Below are 17,778 nucleotides of genomic sequence, written 5' to 3'. Positions count from 1 at the left end.
AGTTCATGAGCTGGCTGTTTGGAACCTTGGGCTTACACAGGGACACATGATCAGCCTGGAAGGAGGGGACAGGACCTGCCTGTACTGAATCCACCAGGTTTATATGAATCCCCAAGGGTGCCTTGATCCTGGAGGAGATGGGAATGGAGGGGAGGCGCTGGGGGGAAACACATATTAACACATATTAATAAAGAAAAAAAAGGAAACACAGAGTCAATGCAGAGATGAAAGCCCAAGAGGTCAGAGCAATAGCTAAGAGCTAAAAGCCTTACCCTTCACCTCCACTCCCGTCCTTCCCTTAGCAAGAGACTTATTTCCTGTGTGTTTGTCTTTTTCTATAGACTTTCTGTTTTGCCTTCTCATTGGTTGTAAACCCAACCACATGACCTCCTTGTCAGTGCCTGTTTGTATAGACCTCCACGTCTTATATGGTTGGTATTGAGATTAAAGGCATGTGTCTCCATGCTGGCTGTATCCTTGAACGCAGAGAGGTCTGCCTGTCACCTGGATTAAAGGTGTATGCCACCACCGCTTGACTTCTGCTATGGCTTGCTATTAGCTTGAACCCCTGGCAACTTTATTTATTAACATACAAATAAAATCACATTTCAATACAAATAAAATATCACCATAGGTTGGCTACCATCTTCTTAAACTTGCTGTTGAGGGAGGTCACTCAGTCCAGAATCAGCCACCCATTAGAGGCCCACATCAGCCTTACAGCTCCCATGGCACCTGACACACTAGCCATGGGGACCAAGATCCTGAATGGTTCCTGGTAGTGCAGGCATTCAGAGACATGAGAAAATCCTGATGGATGCCAGAGAAAATATTTGAAAGTGACAATAGGTAACAATGTCACCCTGTCTGTCTGAATTTGCTTAAGAATATCTTAAATGTTCTAACACCACACACACACACACACACACACACACACACACACACACACACACACACAACAGACAACTATGTTAGGTAATAGAGGTTACTGTTCTCCAGATTGTGGTAGCCATTGCCCAATACATTTCCATATCAAGTCAAGACAGAGTAATGTAAATATATATGATTTATTTGTCAATTATACATCGATAAATCCAAAGACAGAGGAACAAAGAGAGAGATAGATGGGTAGAGGGACCATACCCTACAATTCTATCATCAAATACAACTTTAGGATCCTACGAATGTACAGAAAAGCTGGTATGCTTCCGCATATGCAGAAAACGGATCCTGGAGCGTCTCTGATATATGGGAAATTCTCATTATATAAAAGAGTAAAGGATGAATAAATAAGTATGTATGTGAATAAGTTTTATCATATGTAAAATTGTTGGCTGCCCTCCTAAATTTTTATGGACATCTCTTCCACAAGAAGATCTTTCTAGGTGTCTGTGAAATGCTGGATAAAAAGGCAATCCCATGTCCATGAAGAATGATTAATTCATAAGTATATTTTCTTCATCTGACAAACTGACTTCTGTTCATCATTGCAACGGACATCATTCCAGCCCCAACCAGACTCTCGATGATTTATTATAACACATTGTTCGTCGTTACTGTTAGGCTCACCTGAGTGCCAGAACCTGGAATGGAGGAAAGAGCGTCAGGGTATTTCCCACAGTGATGCTAGGAAAGAAAAAACAAGAGTAAGCAAGATGAGGATGAGGTAGGAATTTGTGGAAATCAGATTCAGGTGTGTACAAATCAATCATCCTCCACCACCCATGTCTGACATGTCCCTGGAAATCAGGGACCACTGCACTCAATATTCTCTTAGCCTGTTACTTAACTGTTCTCCTAGAAAACATCCCAGAGGCTACTTCATCCATGGGTCTTGGTACCTGGGGACTATCATTCCATCTGCTTATTTATATGTTAAAAAGGTCTCTCCTTAATCTCATGTTTTAATAAAGGGTTTTTTGCCATTTTACAATCGTTTTATTTTAGAGACTGGAGAACTACTCAAAATAGTTAGATAATATTCGTATTTCTGTCATCTAGAACAAGTAATTTAATATCCTGGATTTCTACTTTTATTCTCTGAAGACTGAGGATGAGAATAACATTACTACCTATTTCTCACAACAGAAATCAGGATAGAATATGAGAACATACAAAGGTATTAGAGTTTTTAAATAATTTCATAAATATGACACATAAAGATATGAGATTGAGGGCTTTTGATTTAAGAGAAATAATCAGTAATGAACTTGACATTAATTTTTATTATAAAGATATAAATGAACACTGTAGAGATGGCTCAGAGATTAAGAGTGTTGGCTGCTCTTCCAGAAAACATGGCATTTGTGTTCCCAGAATACATATTGGTGTAGTCATACCACCTGTGACCTTAGCTGCAGAGAATCCCACACCCACTTTAGGCCTCCATGGGCACCAACAAACACATGACACACAGAAAGACATAAATATACACACAAATAAAAATAAATTAAATCCTATTGTTAAATATGGAGAGTGACAGAAAGCATAATAAAACCCACCATGGTGTAGCACCTTGGTTGGGTGCCCTGGGTACTTATCATCCTACACTCTTCAAACTCAGTTTCCTCATCTCTCCTGGAGTATCAGTGACATGTGTCACAGGACTCCTTGATGAGGAAATAGGGATAAAGTAACTCCATCCCCAGCACTCATACCAGGAGCTGTTTTAGTTTCATAACCAACAGCTGGAACACCCCAAAGTCTTCTCATGCTACAGGACACAGGACTCCTCTAGGAAACTCTAGACTCACGTGGGATTTTCATTGTATGGTGTCTGATCAACCCATCGCCACTGTCGACGACCTGGATCCAAAAGACCAATATAATAAGCAGCATCAGGAGTCAGGATCTTGGAAATGAAATCCTAAGAGGAAAGAAAGATACAGCATTCAGCCTGGATGAAGTATTTATTTTTCTATTATAGAATTTTTATAAGATCTTTTAAAAATTAATTTAACTATACAAAATTGTATGTCCAATATGATGCACCTATGTAAATATGTAATAACCAAGTGCTATTTCATTCCTCCAGGCCTTTAAATATTTCTGAAATTTTAGAGTAATACACCTTAATTACACATTTTAGAGGTACACTGTGATACTTTGACTGACTTTTTTCTGGTCACAATGAGATGAGAAGACAAAGAAGGATCAAGTAATAGAAGACCCACCCCCACCCCCAGGAGTGCCATCTCTCCAGCTGACAGGACACAAGGTCATCACTCAGGGGCCTGATTTCCATCACACTGGAAACAATCTCTGTTCATGATCATAAGGAATCCTCATCTCAGACGCACTCCCTCTTTTCTCCCCAGCACCATTCTTTATTATTATTTTTTATTATGTGTTTTAATTTTATACATCAGCCATGGCTTCCCCTGTCCTCCACCTCCCGCTCCCACCCCACCCTCCCCCCAGGCCCTCCCCTCCATTCCCATCTCCTCCAGGATCAAGGCACCCCTGAGGATTCATTTAAACCTGGTGGATTCAGTACAGGCAGGTCCTGTCCCCTCCTTCCAGGCTGAGCAAAGTGTCCCTGTGTAAGCCCAAGGTTCCAAACAGCCAGCTCATGCACTAAGGACAGGTCCCGGTCCCACAGCCTGGGGGCCTCCCAAACAGATTCAAGCTATTCAATTGTCTCACTTATCCAGAGGGTCTGATCTAGCTAGGGATTCCACAGCAGTTGGTTCTTAATTCATGTGCTTTCTTTCAATTGGCTATTTGTCCCTGTGCTTTTTGCAAACTTGGATTGAACCCAGCACCATTCTTGAATGTTGTGCATGAGAGAATTTAGAAGATTAAATTATTCTCTATTCATAACCTCAGATATTTCATTTCTGATGGTTGCCTGTGAATCTCCTGATTTGATCTCCTTTCCCTAGTCAGCTCTGTGCCCTCTTCTGTTAGGCAGTGGGTACTACAGGAAGCTTTAGAGTGCTGAAATCACACACTGCTCTTTCCAGCAGAAACATTTCATCCTTCCCTCCACCCTCAGGTGTTGCATTTCTGTTGCCACAGTTCCTTATGGGTTGTTTATCTTCATTGAAGCAGGGGCAAGGTGGAGAATGCCAAGGCTGAAGCAAGATTCCCAGCTTCTGCCACATCAGCAACACCCATGTCAACAAAACTCCCTCTTAGTAAAAAGAAGCAGACAGCAGGCCAGGCCCAGGCCCCACTCTGTCCCAGGATGCACCTGCTCTTCCTGGCTGTGGATCACCATCAGATGAGCACCTATGCTGGAGCACTTCTCCTCACTCTCGCTGTAAGATGCAGGGTCAATCGTAGGGAAGTAGCAGTGGGAACTAAATGGTTTCCAGTCCTTTGGGCAGCAGATCCAGACTTTGTCTTTGGGGAAGAAGGGAATGGAAGTACAAAATGAAGTCATTTTAAAACCTGCTTGATGTGGAGACCACATGGACGCTGGGACTCCCCGCTTCTCCAGATATAGCAAGGAACCCCTCCCAATTCAGATGCCAAACAACCCCAGTCTACCTCTATCTACACTAACATCAGGGCCCCTTTGTCCTACTGGGGTGTTGTCAGGAAAACAGACTGTCATGGACACCCAGACACTGAGGATGTAATGCCAAACTGTCTGGGTCCCTAAATAATAGTTTTGTTCTTGATATAACTCATTATACCACGAACCAGAAAATTTCACAGTTTTATAGTTTTTATTTAAATAATACATGTCAGAAATCATGGTAGCAAAATTGTGACAATTTTTCAGTCAATGATGATAAAAAAATACTTCATGACATATTACAAATATTTTAGAAATAAAAGTAAACTAGAATGCCTTAAGAAAGTAAAAATTATAAAAACCCAATGTGTATAAATACAACTTTTTTATTTTTGAAAACATCATTTTAATCATTGCATAGTGTTTTATTAAATCATATATGGATATATTTTTGACAGATCCATTTTTGGCCAGTTACTTTAGGGCATTGCTTTTCTTTACACCCCTATTAGGAATAATGGCAACAGATCAACTTTGTCTACACTAGTTAATTGTGTGCCAGGGAAAATATTAGAGAATAAATTGATGAGTCAAAGGATGAAATGTGTTGTAAATATAACTCTTTCTATCTGTAATCATGTGTTTTTCCATTTCATAATTGAAAAAATTGATCGAATAGGCTGTTTTTAATGCAGTACAATGAAGTGACAGAGAAATCAGGAGAAACAAAAATCATAGAAATCGGGTTGAATAACAGAGACAAAACAGAAATAAACAAATAAATACAGTCTCCCTTCATGATCCTTAACTGTCTATACCAAATAAAGAGAGGTGTAAAATATATGAAAAATAAAGCAAAGAATTGAGAAGCACATTGTGGCAGATACACAGAGTTATATTCACACACTCTTATATATCACTATATGCTTGTATGGACACCAAGAATGTCAGGGATGAGAAAGCAAACACAGAACAGGAGGAGATGAAGAATGAATGGCCAGATAATCCACTGTTCAGTGAAGAACTAAGAAATTACATTTTTAGTGGTAAATGTAAACAAGGCTCATATGACAAAGAATATTGTGCACCACAATAAAGAAGTTGGATAGATATAGACAGATACATTCATTATTCTGTCTCTTGAGAAACTTAACACAATATTCCACCATAGTGTGGGCTACATGTAGCAACATCCTTTCAAAATTGCAATGTGGAAAATGGATTTGAAAAAGATCAGTTTTTCTCTGCTGAGTAGTACTCCATTATGTATATGTACCACATCATGATGTTTGCAGGCAAATGGACAGATCTAGAAAAAAATTTCATCCTGAGTGAGGTAACCCAGACTCAGAAAGACAAACATGGTATGTACTCACTCATAGGAGGATACTAGATGTAAAACAAAGATGACTAGACTGCTACACAACTCCAGGGAGGCTACTTAGAAAATGGGACCCTAGGAAAGACAAAATGACAGAGATATGGATGAGATCTATATGAACAACCTGGATGACAGTGGGAGTAATGAAGGGCAAGGTTTGAGGGAAAGAAAGCTTAGGGGAGCAGGGGCTCCCAGCTGAATCAAAAACAGAAAGGGAGAACGAGGAATAACAGACCATGATAAATGAAGACCACATGAGAACAGGAATAGGCAGAGTGCTGGAGAGTTCCCCAGAAATCCACAATGATACATCCTCTGTAGACTGCTGGCAATGGTCGAGAGAAAGCCTGATCTGACCTAGTCTGGTGATCAGATGGCCAAACACCCTAATGGTTGTGCTTGAACTCTCATCCAATAACTGCTGGAAGTGGATGCAGAGATCCTCAGCCAGGCCCCAGGTGGAGCTGGGGGGAGTCCAAATGTCAAGAAAGAGGAGAGATTATAAGAGTGTGAATTGTTGAGACCAAGATTGGAGAGGCACAGGGACAAACAGCCAAATGAATGGAAGCACATGAATTATGAACCAAAGGCTGTGGAGCCCCCAGCTAGCTCTGACCCTCTGGATAAGTGGGACAATTGAATAGCTTGAACTGTTTGGGAGGCACCCAGGCTGTGGGACCGGGACCTGTCCTTAGTGCATGAGCTGGCTGTTTGGAACCTTGGGCTTACACAGGGACACTTTGCTCAGCCTGGAAGGAGGGGACTGGCCCTGCCTGGACTGAATCCACCAGGTTTAAATGAATCCCCAGAGGAGTCTAGGTCCTGGAGTAGATGGGAATGGAGGGGAGGGGCTGGAGGGAAGGTGGAGGCGGGTATGGGAGGGGGGAGGACAGGGGAATCCATGGCTGATGTGTAAAATTAAAACACAAATATTATAACAATAATAGTAATAATAGTAATAATAATAATAATAATAATAATAATAATAATAATAAATAGAAAAAACTTTAAGTAATTTGCATTCATGATACAGGCCTTCATCATTTTATTCAAATTATATATGTGCATATATGCATATATATACTTATATTTTAAGGTTTTCTTTCTTTATTTTATATATATAGTGTTCTGCCTGCATATATCTCTGCATGCCAGAAGAGAGCACCAGACTTCATTACAGATGGTTGTGAATTACCATGTGGTTTCTGGGAATTGAACTCAGGACCTCTGGAAGAGCAGCCAGTGCTCTTAACCTCTGAACCATCTCTACAGCCCCGTGTGTGTGTGTGTGTGTGTGTGTGTGTGTGTGTGTACTGAGGTGAGAAATAGCAAGTGTTCAGAGATGGTTCAGAAAGAAGCAGAAGCTGGAAAATCTAATACAATAGAACCTTTTCACAAACAAGACAGACTAGTGTACACAAATGGAGGCATACATATCAGACTTTCTGGTCTGATATAAATGTACATGTCGACCCAACTCCTTAGTACCTGCCAGCTGGGAATCTATTAAAAACATCACACAACTCAGGCAGATATCTCCTACTCAAGTGCAGGCCATACCAGCCAGAAGAACCGATAGGCAAACTCAGGCAGAGACTCAATTGCTGGACCAGAGGCCACTAAAGCAACCAGAACTCCAGATAGAACTTCCACCTGAGGACTTCCTTCACTCTCTTAGTGCACCTCTGACACCATGCCCAATCACCCGCCCTCCTCATTATGTCCCAGCTCCAAATTCAGATGGAGAACCCCTGCTCAACAAGAGGTCAGGGCAGCTGCCAGAAGTCCAGCCCCCAAATCAAGAAGAGAACCTCTTTTCAACCATAAGCCACACAGACTAAAAGACTAAACAGAAAATAGAAACCAAGAAATAAAACACCCACCAAACAAAGACAAACTTAATAATTGACACCTAGAACTAAAACCACCCCAAACCCAGGTGTCTGGATACCAGACTAAGAATGCAATCAACAACAGCCATGATGATATGTCACCAGCAGAGCTCAGCTGTCCTACTGTAACAAGTTCCAAGTATTCCAACACTGTCAAAGCACAAGATAAAAGACCTCAGAACTAACTTTATGGAGATGATAGAGGTCCTTAAAGAGGAAAATGAATTAGCCCCTTAAAGAAATCAAGGAAAACATGAACAAAAAATTGGAGGAAATGAATAAATCCCATAAAGAAAGCCAAGAAAAAACAAAGAGTTGAAGGAAATTAATAAAACTGACCAAGACCTGAAAATGGAAATAGAAGCAATAAAGAAAACACAAAATGAAGGAATTCTGGAAATGGAAAATCTAGGTAAATGAATGGGAAGTACAAACACAAGCATCATCAAGAGAATACAAGAGAGAGAAGAGAGAATCTCAGACATTCAAGATATGATAAAAGAAATAGATAATTCAGCCAAAAAATTAAATCTAAAAAATTCCTGACACAAAAATTCCAGGAATTCTTGCACTCTATAATGAAAGGCCCCCCGTCTCAGTAACTTAGCCTAAGAAACGGCCTTGAGAAAGATAATTGAGAAAGTAACCTTGAGTCAAGGCAGGAGATATCAAACACCCGGTCTTGGGAGGAACAAACCTTGAGTCAGAACAAGATATCTATAATTGGCTACCTGGCCTTGGAGAACAGACAGCTGCACATTCCTGAAAATTAAAGATAGCCCCCAAGTTCACCCTGGCCTTATTTGAATTAACCAATGGGGACCCTGTAACTATGCTTCTCGCTTCTGTAACCGTGCTTCTGCCCCCAGGACTCTATAAGAAGTCCCCCTTCCCCTAGGAAGGCGCGCAAGTCCTCCGAAAGACTTGTCGCCCCAGGTACCTGTGTATTCAAATAAACCCTCTTGCTGTTTGCATCTGATCCGTGGTCTCGGTGTGTTCCTTGGGTTTGGGGTCTCTCTTGAGGAAAGATCCCCTGTGGGGGGCTTTCTTTCATTGGAGGTCCCACCGAGATTGAGACCCCTCCCCAGGACCACCGACCCACCATCAGGAGGTAAGCCGGCCGGCCTCAATATTTACGTTTAAGCTCGAACTGTCCTGTGTCCGTTTTGTCTCTATGCTGCCTGTTTCTACGTTTGAGCTCTGTTCCTGCGCAGCGTCTGGAGGGACCAGGAAAGGAGGCGGGCAAGGTCTGCCGTGAGGCCGGGCCGCCTGATTGTAGTGCCGGGAGAGGAGGCAGGCAGACTTGCCGTGAGGCCGGGCCGCCTGAGTCCCGCACTAGGGTATCTCCCCTAGTGTTCTGTATCGGGGTGAGGCTGAAGGGGCTGACAAGCCCGGACTTGGCTCACCAACCCTGGAAGACGTTCCAAGGGTGTCTGAAGTCCCCTTTGGGGCACGGTTTTTTGGGGCCACTCACGAATTCGAGGGATACGTGATGTTGGTTGGAGAGGAGGGATCCGGACCCTCGCAGCACTCTCCGTCTGAGTTTCTGCTCTCGGTTTGGAACCGGAGCCGCGCAGCGCGTGTCAGTCTTGTTTGCGTTTGTCTGTCGTTTGTTATTTTCTGTCTGAGCGCTCTCTTCCTAGAAACAGCTATGGGACAGACTGTCACCACACCCTTGAGCCTCACGCTTGACCACTGGTCAGACATGAAAGCACGAGCCAACAACGAGGGACTTATGATTGAAAAAAGAAAATGGATCACCCTTTGCGAGGCTGACTGGGTCACAATGAATGTAGGATGGCCTCGCGAGGGAACTTTTAACCTCAGTCTTATCTTACAGGTGGAGGGAAAAGTCTTCGCTCCAGGTCCCCATGGCCACCCGGACCAAGTTCCATACATCGTCATATGGAAACTCTTAGCGATGGAACCCCCGCCCTGGGTTAAGCCGTTTCTCTCCCTTCCAATGCCCCAGGCCTCCCCCCTTCCCGGGCCGGCACTTCCCAGGCCAGCCATGACTGCTGCGGAGGTCCCCATGCGAGCGCCGGGACCGGCACTTTCCGGACCCACCATGATGGCGGGAGTGCAGGCTGCTCACGGGCCCGCTACGCCAGCCGCGCCAGCGGAGGCGGAGGCGGCGGGAGTGCAGGGGGGAGTGCAGGCGGTTCACGGGCCCGCTGCGCCAGCCGCGCCAGCGGCGACGGCGGCGGGAGTGCAGGGGGGAGTGCAGGCGGTTCACGGGCCCGCTGCGCCAGCTGCGCCAGCGGCGACGGCGGGAATACAGGCGGCTCACGGGCCGCTGCGCCAGCTGCGCCAGCGGCGACGGCGGGAGTGCAGGCGGTTCACGGGCCCGCTGCGCCAGCGGCGCCAGCGGCGGCGGCGGCGGCGGCGGGAGTGCAGGCGGTTCACGGGCCCGCTGCGCCTGCTGCGCCAGCGGCGACGGCGGGAGTGCAGGCGGCTCACGGGCCCGCTGCGCCAGCTGCGCCAGCGGCGGCGGCGGCGGCGGCGGGAGTGCAGGCTGCTCACGGGCCTGCCACGCCAGCTGAGGACCCAATCACCAGCTTCAGTACTGGCCGATTTTCGGCCTCTGATCTTTACAACTGGAAACAGCATAATGCATAACCCTCTTTCTTTAAGGACCCTGTTGCCTTGACTAACTTGATTAAGTCCATTTTAATAACCTACGCCTAACCCACCAGCCTACATGGGATGACTGTCAGCAGCCTTTCCCCTCACCCGCCCGAACTGGGACTTCAGGACCCCAGAAGGTAGGGAGCACCTACGTCTCTTTTGCCAGTTGCTCTTAGCGGGTCTCCGGGGGGCTGCTAGGCGCCCCACCAATTTGGCTCAGGTCAGCAATACGACAGAAACAGAAAAAAAAGAGATTAAAAAAACGTCATAAAAAAATAAATAAAGTCCTGGCCGCTATAATGTCTCAGGGACAGGTCAGAGAGGGAGTTAGGAAGGGAGATCAAAGAAGGGCACCCCTTGACAAAGACCAGTGCGCCTATTGCAAAGCGAGAGGACATTGGGCTCATGACTGCCCAAAGAAACCTCGAGGGCCTGGAAAAACTAAGACAGGAACCACGGACCTCCTCAATCTAAAAGATTAGGGAGGTCAAGGCCAGGAGCCCCCCCCCTTGAGCCTAGGATAACTCTCAAGATCGGGGGGCAGCCAATGACCTTCCTAAGGGACACCGGAGCTCAACATTCAGTCCTGACCCACATCGGAGGCTCTCTCAGTGACTGCACAGCTTTGGTCCAGGGGGCCACGGGTAGCAGGAGATAGCGATAGACCACCGAGAAAAAGGTTCAGCTGACATCTGGACAGCTCAGCATCATACACTGTCCCGGGCACCGAAAGGATGACTCTGTAATAGCACGGGAAAATCGGCTGGCCAATCTGACGGCCTGGACAATGGCCTTACAACCCCCAGGGGTGACAAGCTGCTGGTCATGCAAGACTACCAACAGCCAAACAGGGACCCCATGCTCTACAGCCCGGAGGACCAGGAACTAGCAAAGAAAATGGGGGTGGAATAGAGCCCCGAACGACAAGCTAACATCATAGATGAAGGCCCGTCTGGCTGATGAGGCCTCGAACACTGTATTATTAAATCAGGAACAGGTCCTCCAACAGGTGACTTCCAGCTGCCCTGCTTGTGCCCAAGTCAACCCAGGAAAAACCCATCTGAACAGAAGAAGCTGCCTGCGAGGCCACCGCCCCGGAGTCCATTGGGAACTTGACTTCACTGAGGTAAAACCTGGGCTATATGGGTACAGATACCTTCTGGTTTTTGTAGACACTTTTTCAGGATGGACGGAGAAAGAGACTGCTACCATGGTAACCCAGAAACTCCTGGATGACATCTTTCCCAGGTATGGAATGCCCCAGATATTGGGGTCAGACAATGGGCCCGCCTTCATCTCCCAGGTAAGTCAGAAGATGGCCAGGCTATTGGGGATCGATTGGAAACTCCATTATGCATACCACCCCCAGAGCTCAGGATAGATAGAACGCATAAATAAAAACATTAAGGAGACTTTAACCAAATTAACGCTCGCAGCTGGCACTAGAGATTGGATGCTCTTACTCCCACTAGCCCTTTACCGAGCCCGGAATACTCCTGGGCCTCACGGCCTAACCCCGTTTGAGATTTTATATGGGACTCCCCCACCAATAATAAACTTCCTTCACCCTGATATCTCCTCTTTTGCCACTAGCCCTACCCTGGAGGCACACCTTCAAGCCCTCCAACTGGTACAAAAGACGGTGTGGAAACCCCTGGCAGATGCCTACTGGGAGCAACTGAATCGCCCGGTGATGTCTCACCCATTCAAGATTAAAAACTCTGTCTGGGTCCACGTGTCATATATGAAGGCCGTCAAAGAACCCGATAAAGCTGAGAACACCAAGACATCTACATGGAAAGTTCAACGCTCCCCAAACCCACTAAAGATAAGACTTATACCTATAGGTTCCCCTAATTCCCCTAATAGCCCTCCTAACATTAGGAGGGGCATCATCAGAGTCCTGCTCATTTTATTTTTGGGGCCATGTATCTTCAATAGATTGATACAATTTGTCAAGAATAGGATTTCTGTTGTCCAGGCTTTGGTCCTAATTCAGCAGTATCAGAGGCTCCGAGAACCAGAGATGGAGCTGACTCCTTATTCTCCATCCTAAAATGAAAGATTCCATTTACGACAAAAGAAAATGGGGGAATGAAAGGCCCCCCGTCTCAGTAACTTAGCCTAAGAAACAGCCTTGAGAAAGATAATTGAGAAAGTAACCTTGAGTCAAGGCAGGAGATATCAAACACCCGGTCTTGGGAGGAACAAACCTTGAGTCAGAACAAGATATCTATAATTGGCTACCTGGCCTTGGAGAACAGACAGCTGCACATTCCTGAAAATTAAAGATAGCCCCCAAGTTCACCCTGGCCTTATTTGAATTAACCAATGGGGACCCTGTAACTATGCTTCTCGCTTCTGTAACCGTGCTTCTGCCCCCAGGACTCTATAAGAAGTCCCCCTTCCCCTAGGAAGGCGCGCAAGTCCTCCGAAAGACTTGTCGCCCCAGGTACCTGTGTATTCAAATAAACCCTCTTGCTGTTTGCATCTGATCCGTGGTCTCGGTGTGTTCCTTGGGTTTGGGGTCTCTCTTGAGGAAAGATCCCCTGTGGGGGGCTTTCCTTCAATAAGAAGATCAAACTTAATTATAATAGGTGTAGAATAAGGAGAAGAATCTCAGCTCAAAGGGCCAGAAAATATTTTCAACAAAATCATAGAAGAAAATTTTCTTAATCTAAAGAAGGAGATTTCTATAAAGATAAAGAAGCATATAGAACACCAAATAAATTGAACCAGAAAAGAAAGTCCCCTCACCACATAATAATGAAAACACTAAGCATATATAACAAATAAAGAATATTAAAAGCTTGAAGAAGAAAAAAACCAAGTAACGTATAAAGTCATACCTATTAGAATTGCACCTGATTTCTCAGTGGAGACTATAAAAACCAGAGAGCCTGGACAGAGCAGAATAGACTGGAAGAGACCATAGATGACAACCAAGACTACTACTATACCCAGCAAAACTTTCAATCAATATAGATGGAAATAAGATATTTCATGATAAATTCAAATTCAAGCATTATCTATCGACAAATCCAGCATTACAGAAGGTACTAGAAAGGAAACTCCAACCTAAAGATGTTAAAAATGCCTATGAAAACACAGGAAATAAATAATCTCACTCCAGTAAAACCAAAAGAAGGGAAGCACACACACATCCACACATGACCACCAACCAACACCAACACTTTAATAACAACAACAACAACAAAAATAACAGGAATCAAAAATCATTGGTCGAGAGGTGAGTGCCTGGGTTATAGTCAGAGAGGCAACTGCCCTTGGGTCCCACCTCTGGACACAGGCCACTCTGGGAGGACCTGACCAACTTGGCCCCAGTATCCTGCCAATTGGCGGGCCCTACAGGAAGGCTCCCCTTTTCCAAGACTGCAGGCAGACACTGCAGTCTCCACACCCTGCCACCACACCCATCTGCTGGAGACCCCAGCCACTTCCTGAGAATCAGAGACAAGCCCCAAGCTTCCATCCTGCCCTGGAACTCCCATCTGGACCAGAGAGACCAGAGGAACTCCCATCTGGACAAGAGGAGCTCACATCTGGACAAAATAAGGAGACCCCAGGGACTTCCCAAGACTCAGAGTCCAGTCCTCCAGCTCCTATCCCGACAGCACTCTCATCTGGACCACCACTCCCATCTGGCCAAGAGCTTCCAACTGAACCAGAGAGAGGCTCCCTAAATCTGTCATCTCTGTCTGGACCAAGTACAGTGATAAGACCAAGAAGGAACACAAGAGGAGATGGGCAGACGTCAAGGCAGAAGTACATACAACAAAATAAAGAGCAATACAGCATCACCAGAACCTAGCCCTTCTCCAAAAGCTAGATCTGAACATCACGGAATGGAAGAAGAAGAAGAAAACAACCTTATAAGTAACATCATGAAGAGGCTAGAGCCTTATATAGAAGAAATCAAAAATAAAGTAGAGGAACAGACAAACAAAAAATGGGAAGAATTCTATAAAAAACTAGAGGAAAGGACAATTAAAGCAGAAGAAAACAAAAAGTCCCTGAAAGAAAATCATGAAAAAGCAATGAAACAGGTGAGGGAAACAGTCAAACACCTGAAGACGGAAATAGAAAAAAATGAAGAAGACACTAGCAGAAGGAATGTTGGAAATAGAAACTCTGAGTAAACAAACAGGAACTTCAGAGGCAAGTATAACCAACAGAATGCAAGAGATGGAAGAGAGGATCTCTGGTGTTGAAGATATGGTAGAAGAAATAGATTCATCAGTCAAAGAAAACAATAAAACCAACAAAGTCATGACCCAAAATGTCCACAAAATTTGGAACACCATGAAAAGACCAAACCTATGAATAATAGGGATAGAGGAAGGAGAAGAATACCAACTCAAAAGCACAGAAAATATATTTAACAAGATCATAGAAGAAAACTTTCCCAACTTAAAGAATGAAATGCCTATGAAGATACAAGAAGCCTATAGAACACCAGACTAGATCCCCCAAAAAAGTCCCCTTGCCACATAATCATTAAACAACTAAACGTACAGAAAAAAAGAAAGAATATTAAGGGCAGCAAAGGAAAAAGGCCAAGTGAATTATAAAGGCAAACCCATCATAATAACACCCAATTTCTCCATGGAGACTTTGAAAGCCAGAAGGAACTGGACAGATATAATGCAGACATTAAGAGACCATGGATGCCAGCCTAGACGAATATACCCAGCAAAACTTTCAATCATCATAGATGGAGTGAACAAGAACTTCCAAGACAAAACCAGATTTAAACAACACTTATCCACAAACCCAGCCCTACAGAAAGCACTAGAAGGAAAATTCCAACCTAAGGAAGACAGATACACCCATGAAAAGAGAGGCAATAGATAACACCACAGCTGTAAACCCTAAAGAAGAGAAGTACACACACACTACCACCAAAAAATAAAAATAACAACAGGAATGAACAATCACTGGTGATTAATATCCCTTAATATCAATGGACTTAATTCACCTATAAAAAGACACAGACTAACAGAAAGATACGAAAACAGGACCCATCTTTCTGCTGCATACAAGAAACACACCTCAAATTCAAAGACAGACACCTCCTAAGAATAAAAGGCTGGGAAAAGACTTTCCAATCAAATGGTCTTAAGAAGAAAGCTGGTGTAGCTATCCTAATATCCAGCAAAATAGACTTCAAACTAAAATCAATCAAAACAGATGATGAAGGACATTACATATTCATCTCAGGAAAGATCCACCAAGATGAAGTCTCAATTCTCAACATTTATGCCCCAAACACAAGGGCAGCCACATATGTAAAAGAAACATTACTAAAGCTTAAATCACATATAAAACCCCACACATTAATAGTGGGAGACTTCAACACCCACTTTCACCTCTGGACAGATCGGCCAAATTGAAAGTTAACAGAGACATAATGGACTTAACTGATGTTATGGCTCAAATGGACTTAATCGATATCTACAGAACATTCCACCCAAACAAAAAAGAATATACCTTCTTCTCAGCACCCCATGGAATCTTCTCTCAAATCGACCACATACTTGGCCACAAAGCAAATCTCAACAGATACAAAACAATTGGAATAACCTCCTGTGTTCTATCAGACCACCATGGTTTAAAGTTAGATTTCAACAACAGAAACAACTACAGAAATCCTACAATCTCATGGAAACTGAATAATGCTCAACTGAATCAACAACGGGTTAAGGAAGAAGTAAAGAAAGAAATTAAAGACTTCCTAGAGATCAATGAAAATGAATACACCACATACCCAAACTTATGGGATGCTATGAAAGCAGTGCTAAGAGGGAAATGCATAGCACTGAATGCCCACATAAAGGAGCTGGAGAAATCTCACACTAGTGACTTGACAGTACACCTGAAAGCCCTGGAACAGGAAGAAGCAAAGTCTCCCAGGAGGAACAGACTCCAGGAAATTATCAAATTGAGAGCTGAAATCCATGAAATAGAAACAAAGAAAACAATACAAAGGATTAATGAAACAAAGAGTTGGTTCTTTGAGAAGATCAACAAGATAGACAAACCCTTATCCAGACTAACCAAAAGATAGAGAGAGAGAATCCAAATTAACAAAATCACAAATGAAAAGGGGGACATAACAACAGACAATGAGGAAATCCAGAGAATCATCAGGTCATACTTCAAAAACCTCTTCACCACAAAACTGGAAAAATCTAAAAGAAATGGATAATTTTCTGGATAGGTACCACATACCTAAGTTAAATCAAGACCAGATAAAACATTCAAATAGTCCAATAACCCCTAAGAAAATATAATCCGTCATTAAAAGTCTCCCAACCAAAAAAAGCCCAGAACCTGATGGTTTCACTGCAGAATTCTACCAGATCTTCAAAGAAGACTTAATGCGGATACTCTTTAAATTGTTCCATACAATAGAAGCAGAAGTTATATTACCAAACTCCTTATATGTGGCTACAATTACCCTGATTCCTAAACCAAAGATGCAACAGAGAAAGAGAACTACAGACCGATCTCCCTCATGAACATTGGTGCAAAAATACTCAATACAATTCTGGGAAACAGCGGGGCGGTAGTAGCACAAGCCTTTAATCCCAGCACTTGGGAGGCAGAGGCAGACAGATCTCCGTGCGATCGAGGCCAATCTGAGCTACAGAGTAAGTTCCAGGAAAGGCACAAAGCTACACAGAGAAACCCTGTCTGGAAAAAACAAAAACAAAAACAAAAACAAAAAATTCTGGCAAACACACTCCAAGAACACATCAAAAAAATTATCCACCATGATCAAGTAGGCTTCATCCCAGGGATGCAAGGGTGGTTCAACATACGAAAGTCCATCGATGTAATACACCATATAAACAAACTCAAAGAGAAAAACCACATGATCATCTCACTAGATGCAGAAAAGGCATTGGACAAAATCCAACACCCCTTCATGATAAAGGTCTTGGAGCGATCAGGAATACAGGGAACATACCTAAACATTATAAAGGCAATCTACAGCAAGCCAACAGCCAACATCAAATTAAATGGAGAGAAACTCAAAGCAATACCACTAAAATCAGGAACAAGGCAAGGCTGGCCCCTCTCCCCATACGTATTCAATATAGTACTTGAAGTTCTAGCCAGAGCAATAAGACCACATAAGGACATTAAAGGGATACAAATTGGAAAGGAAGAAGTCAAGCTTTCCCTATTTGCAGATAACATGATAGTGTATGTGAGTGACCCCAAAAACAAAACCAAGGAACTGACACAGCTAATAAAAACCTTCAGCAACATAGCAGGATACAGGATTAATTAAAAAAAACTCAGTAGTCCTCCTATATACAATAGACAAACAGACTGAGAAGGAAATCAGAGATACATCACCATTTACAATAGTCACAAATGAC

At 43.7% G+C, this 17,778-nt stretch overlaps 1 protein-coding gene and 1 pseudogene across 1 annotated transcript; one reads left to right on the top strand and one right to left on the bottom strand.

The window, feature by feature from the left end:
* Window positions 1-1,359: 1,359 nt before the first annotated feature.
* The window catches only part of LOC118580570, a 37,786-nt pseudogene continuing 21,367 nt past the window's right edge, over window positions 1,360-17,778 (bottom strand).
* Window positions 10,654-12,457, top strand: LOC118580566. The gene is made up of 2 exons (XM_036182377.1): window positions 10,654-11,614; window positions 11,960-12,457. Exons 1-2 carry the CDS (start codon window positions 11,307-11,309, stop codon window positions 12,420-12,422), a joined length of 771 nt encoding a protein of 256 aa, XP_036038270.1. The 5' UTR covers window positions 10,654-11,306; the 3' UTR covers window positions 12,423-12,457.

The sequence above is a fragment of the Onychomys torridus genome, chromosome 3 (assembly GCF_903995425.1).
Source record: "Onychomys torridus chromosome 3, mOncTor1.1, whole genome shotgun sequence".
Taxonomy (NCBI): domain Eukaryota; kingdom Metazoa; phylum Chordata; class Mammalia; order Rodentia; family Cricetidae; genus Onychomys; species Onychomys torridus.
This window is presented reverse-complemented; position numbering and strand designations above follow the sequence as displayed.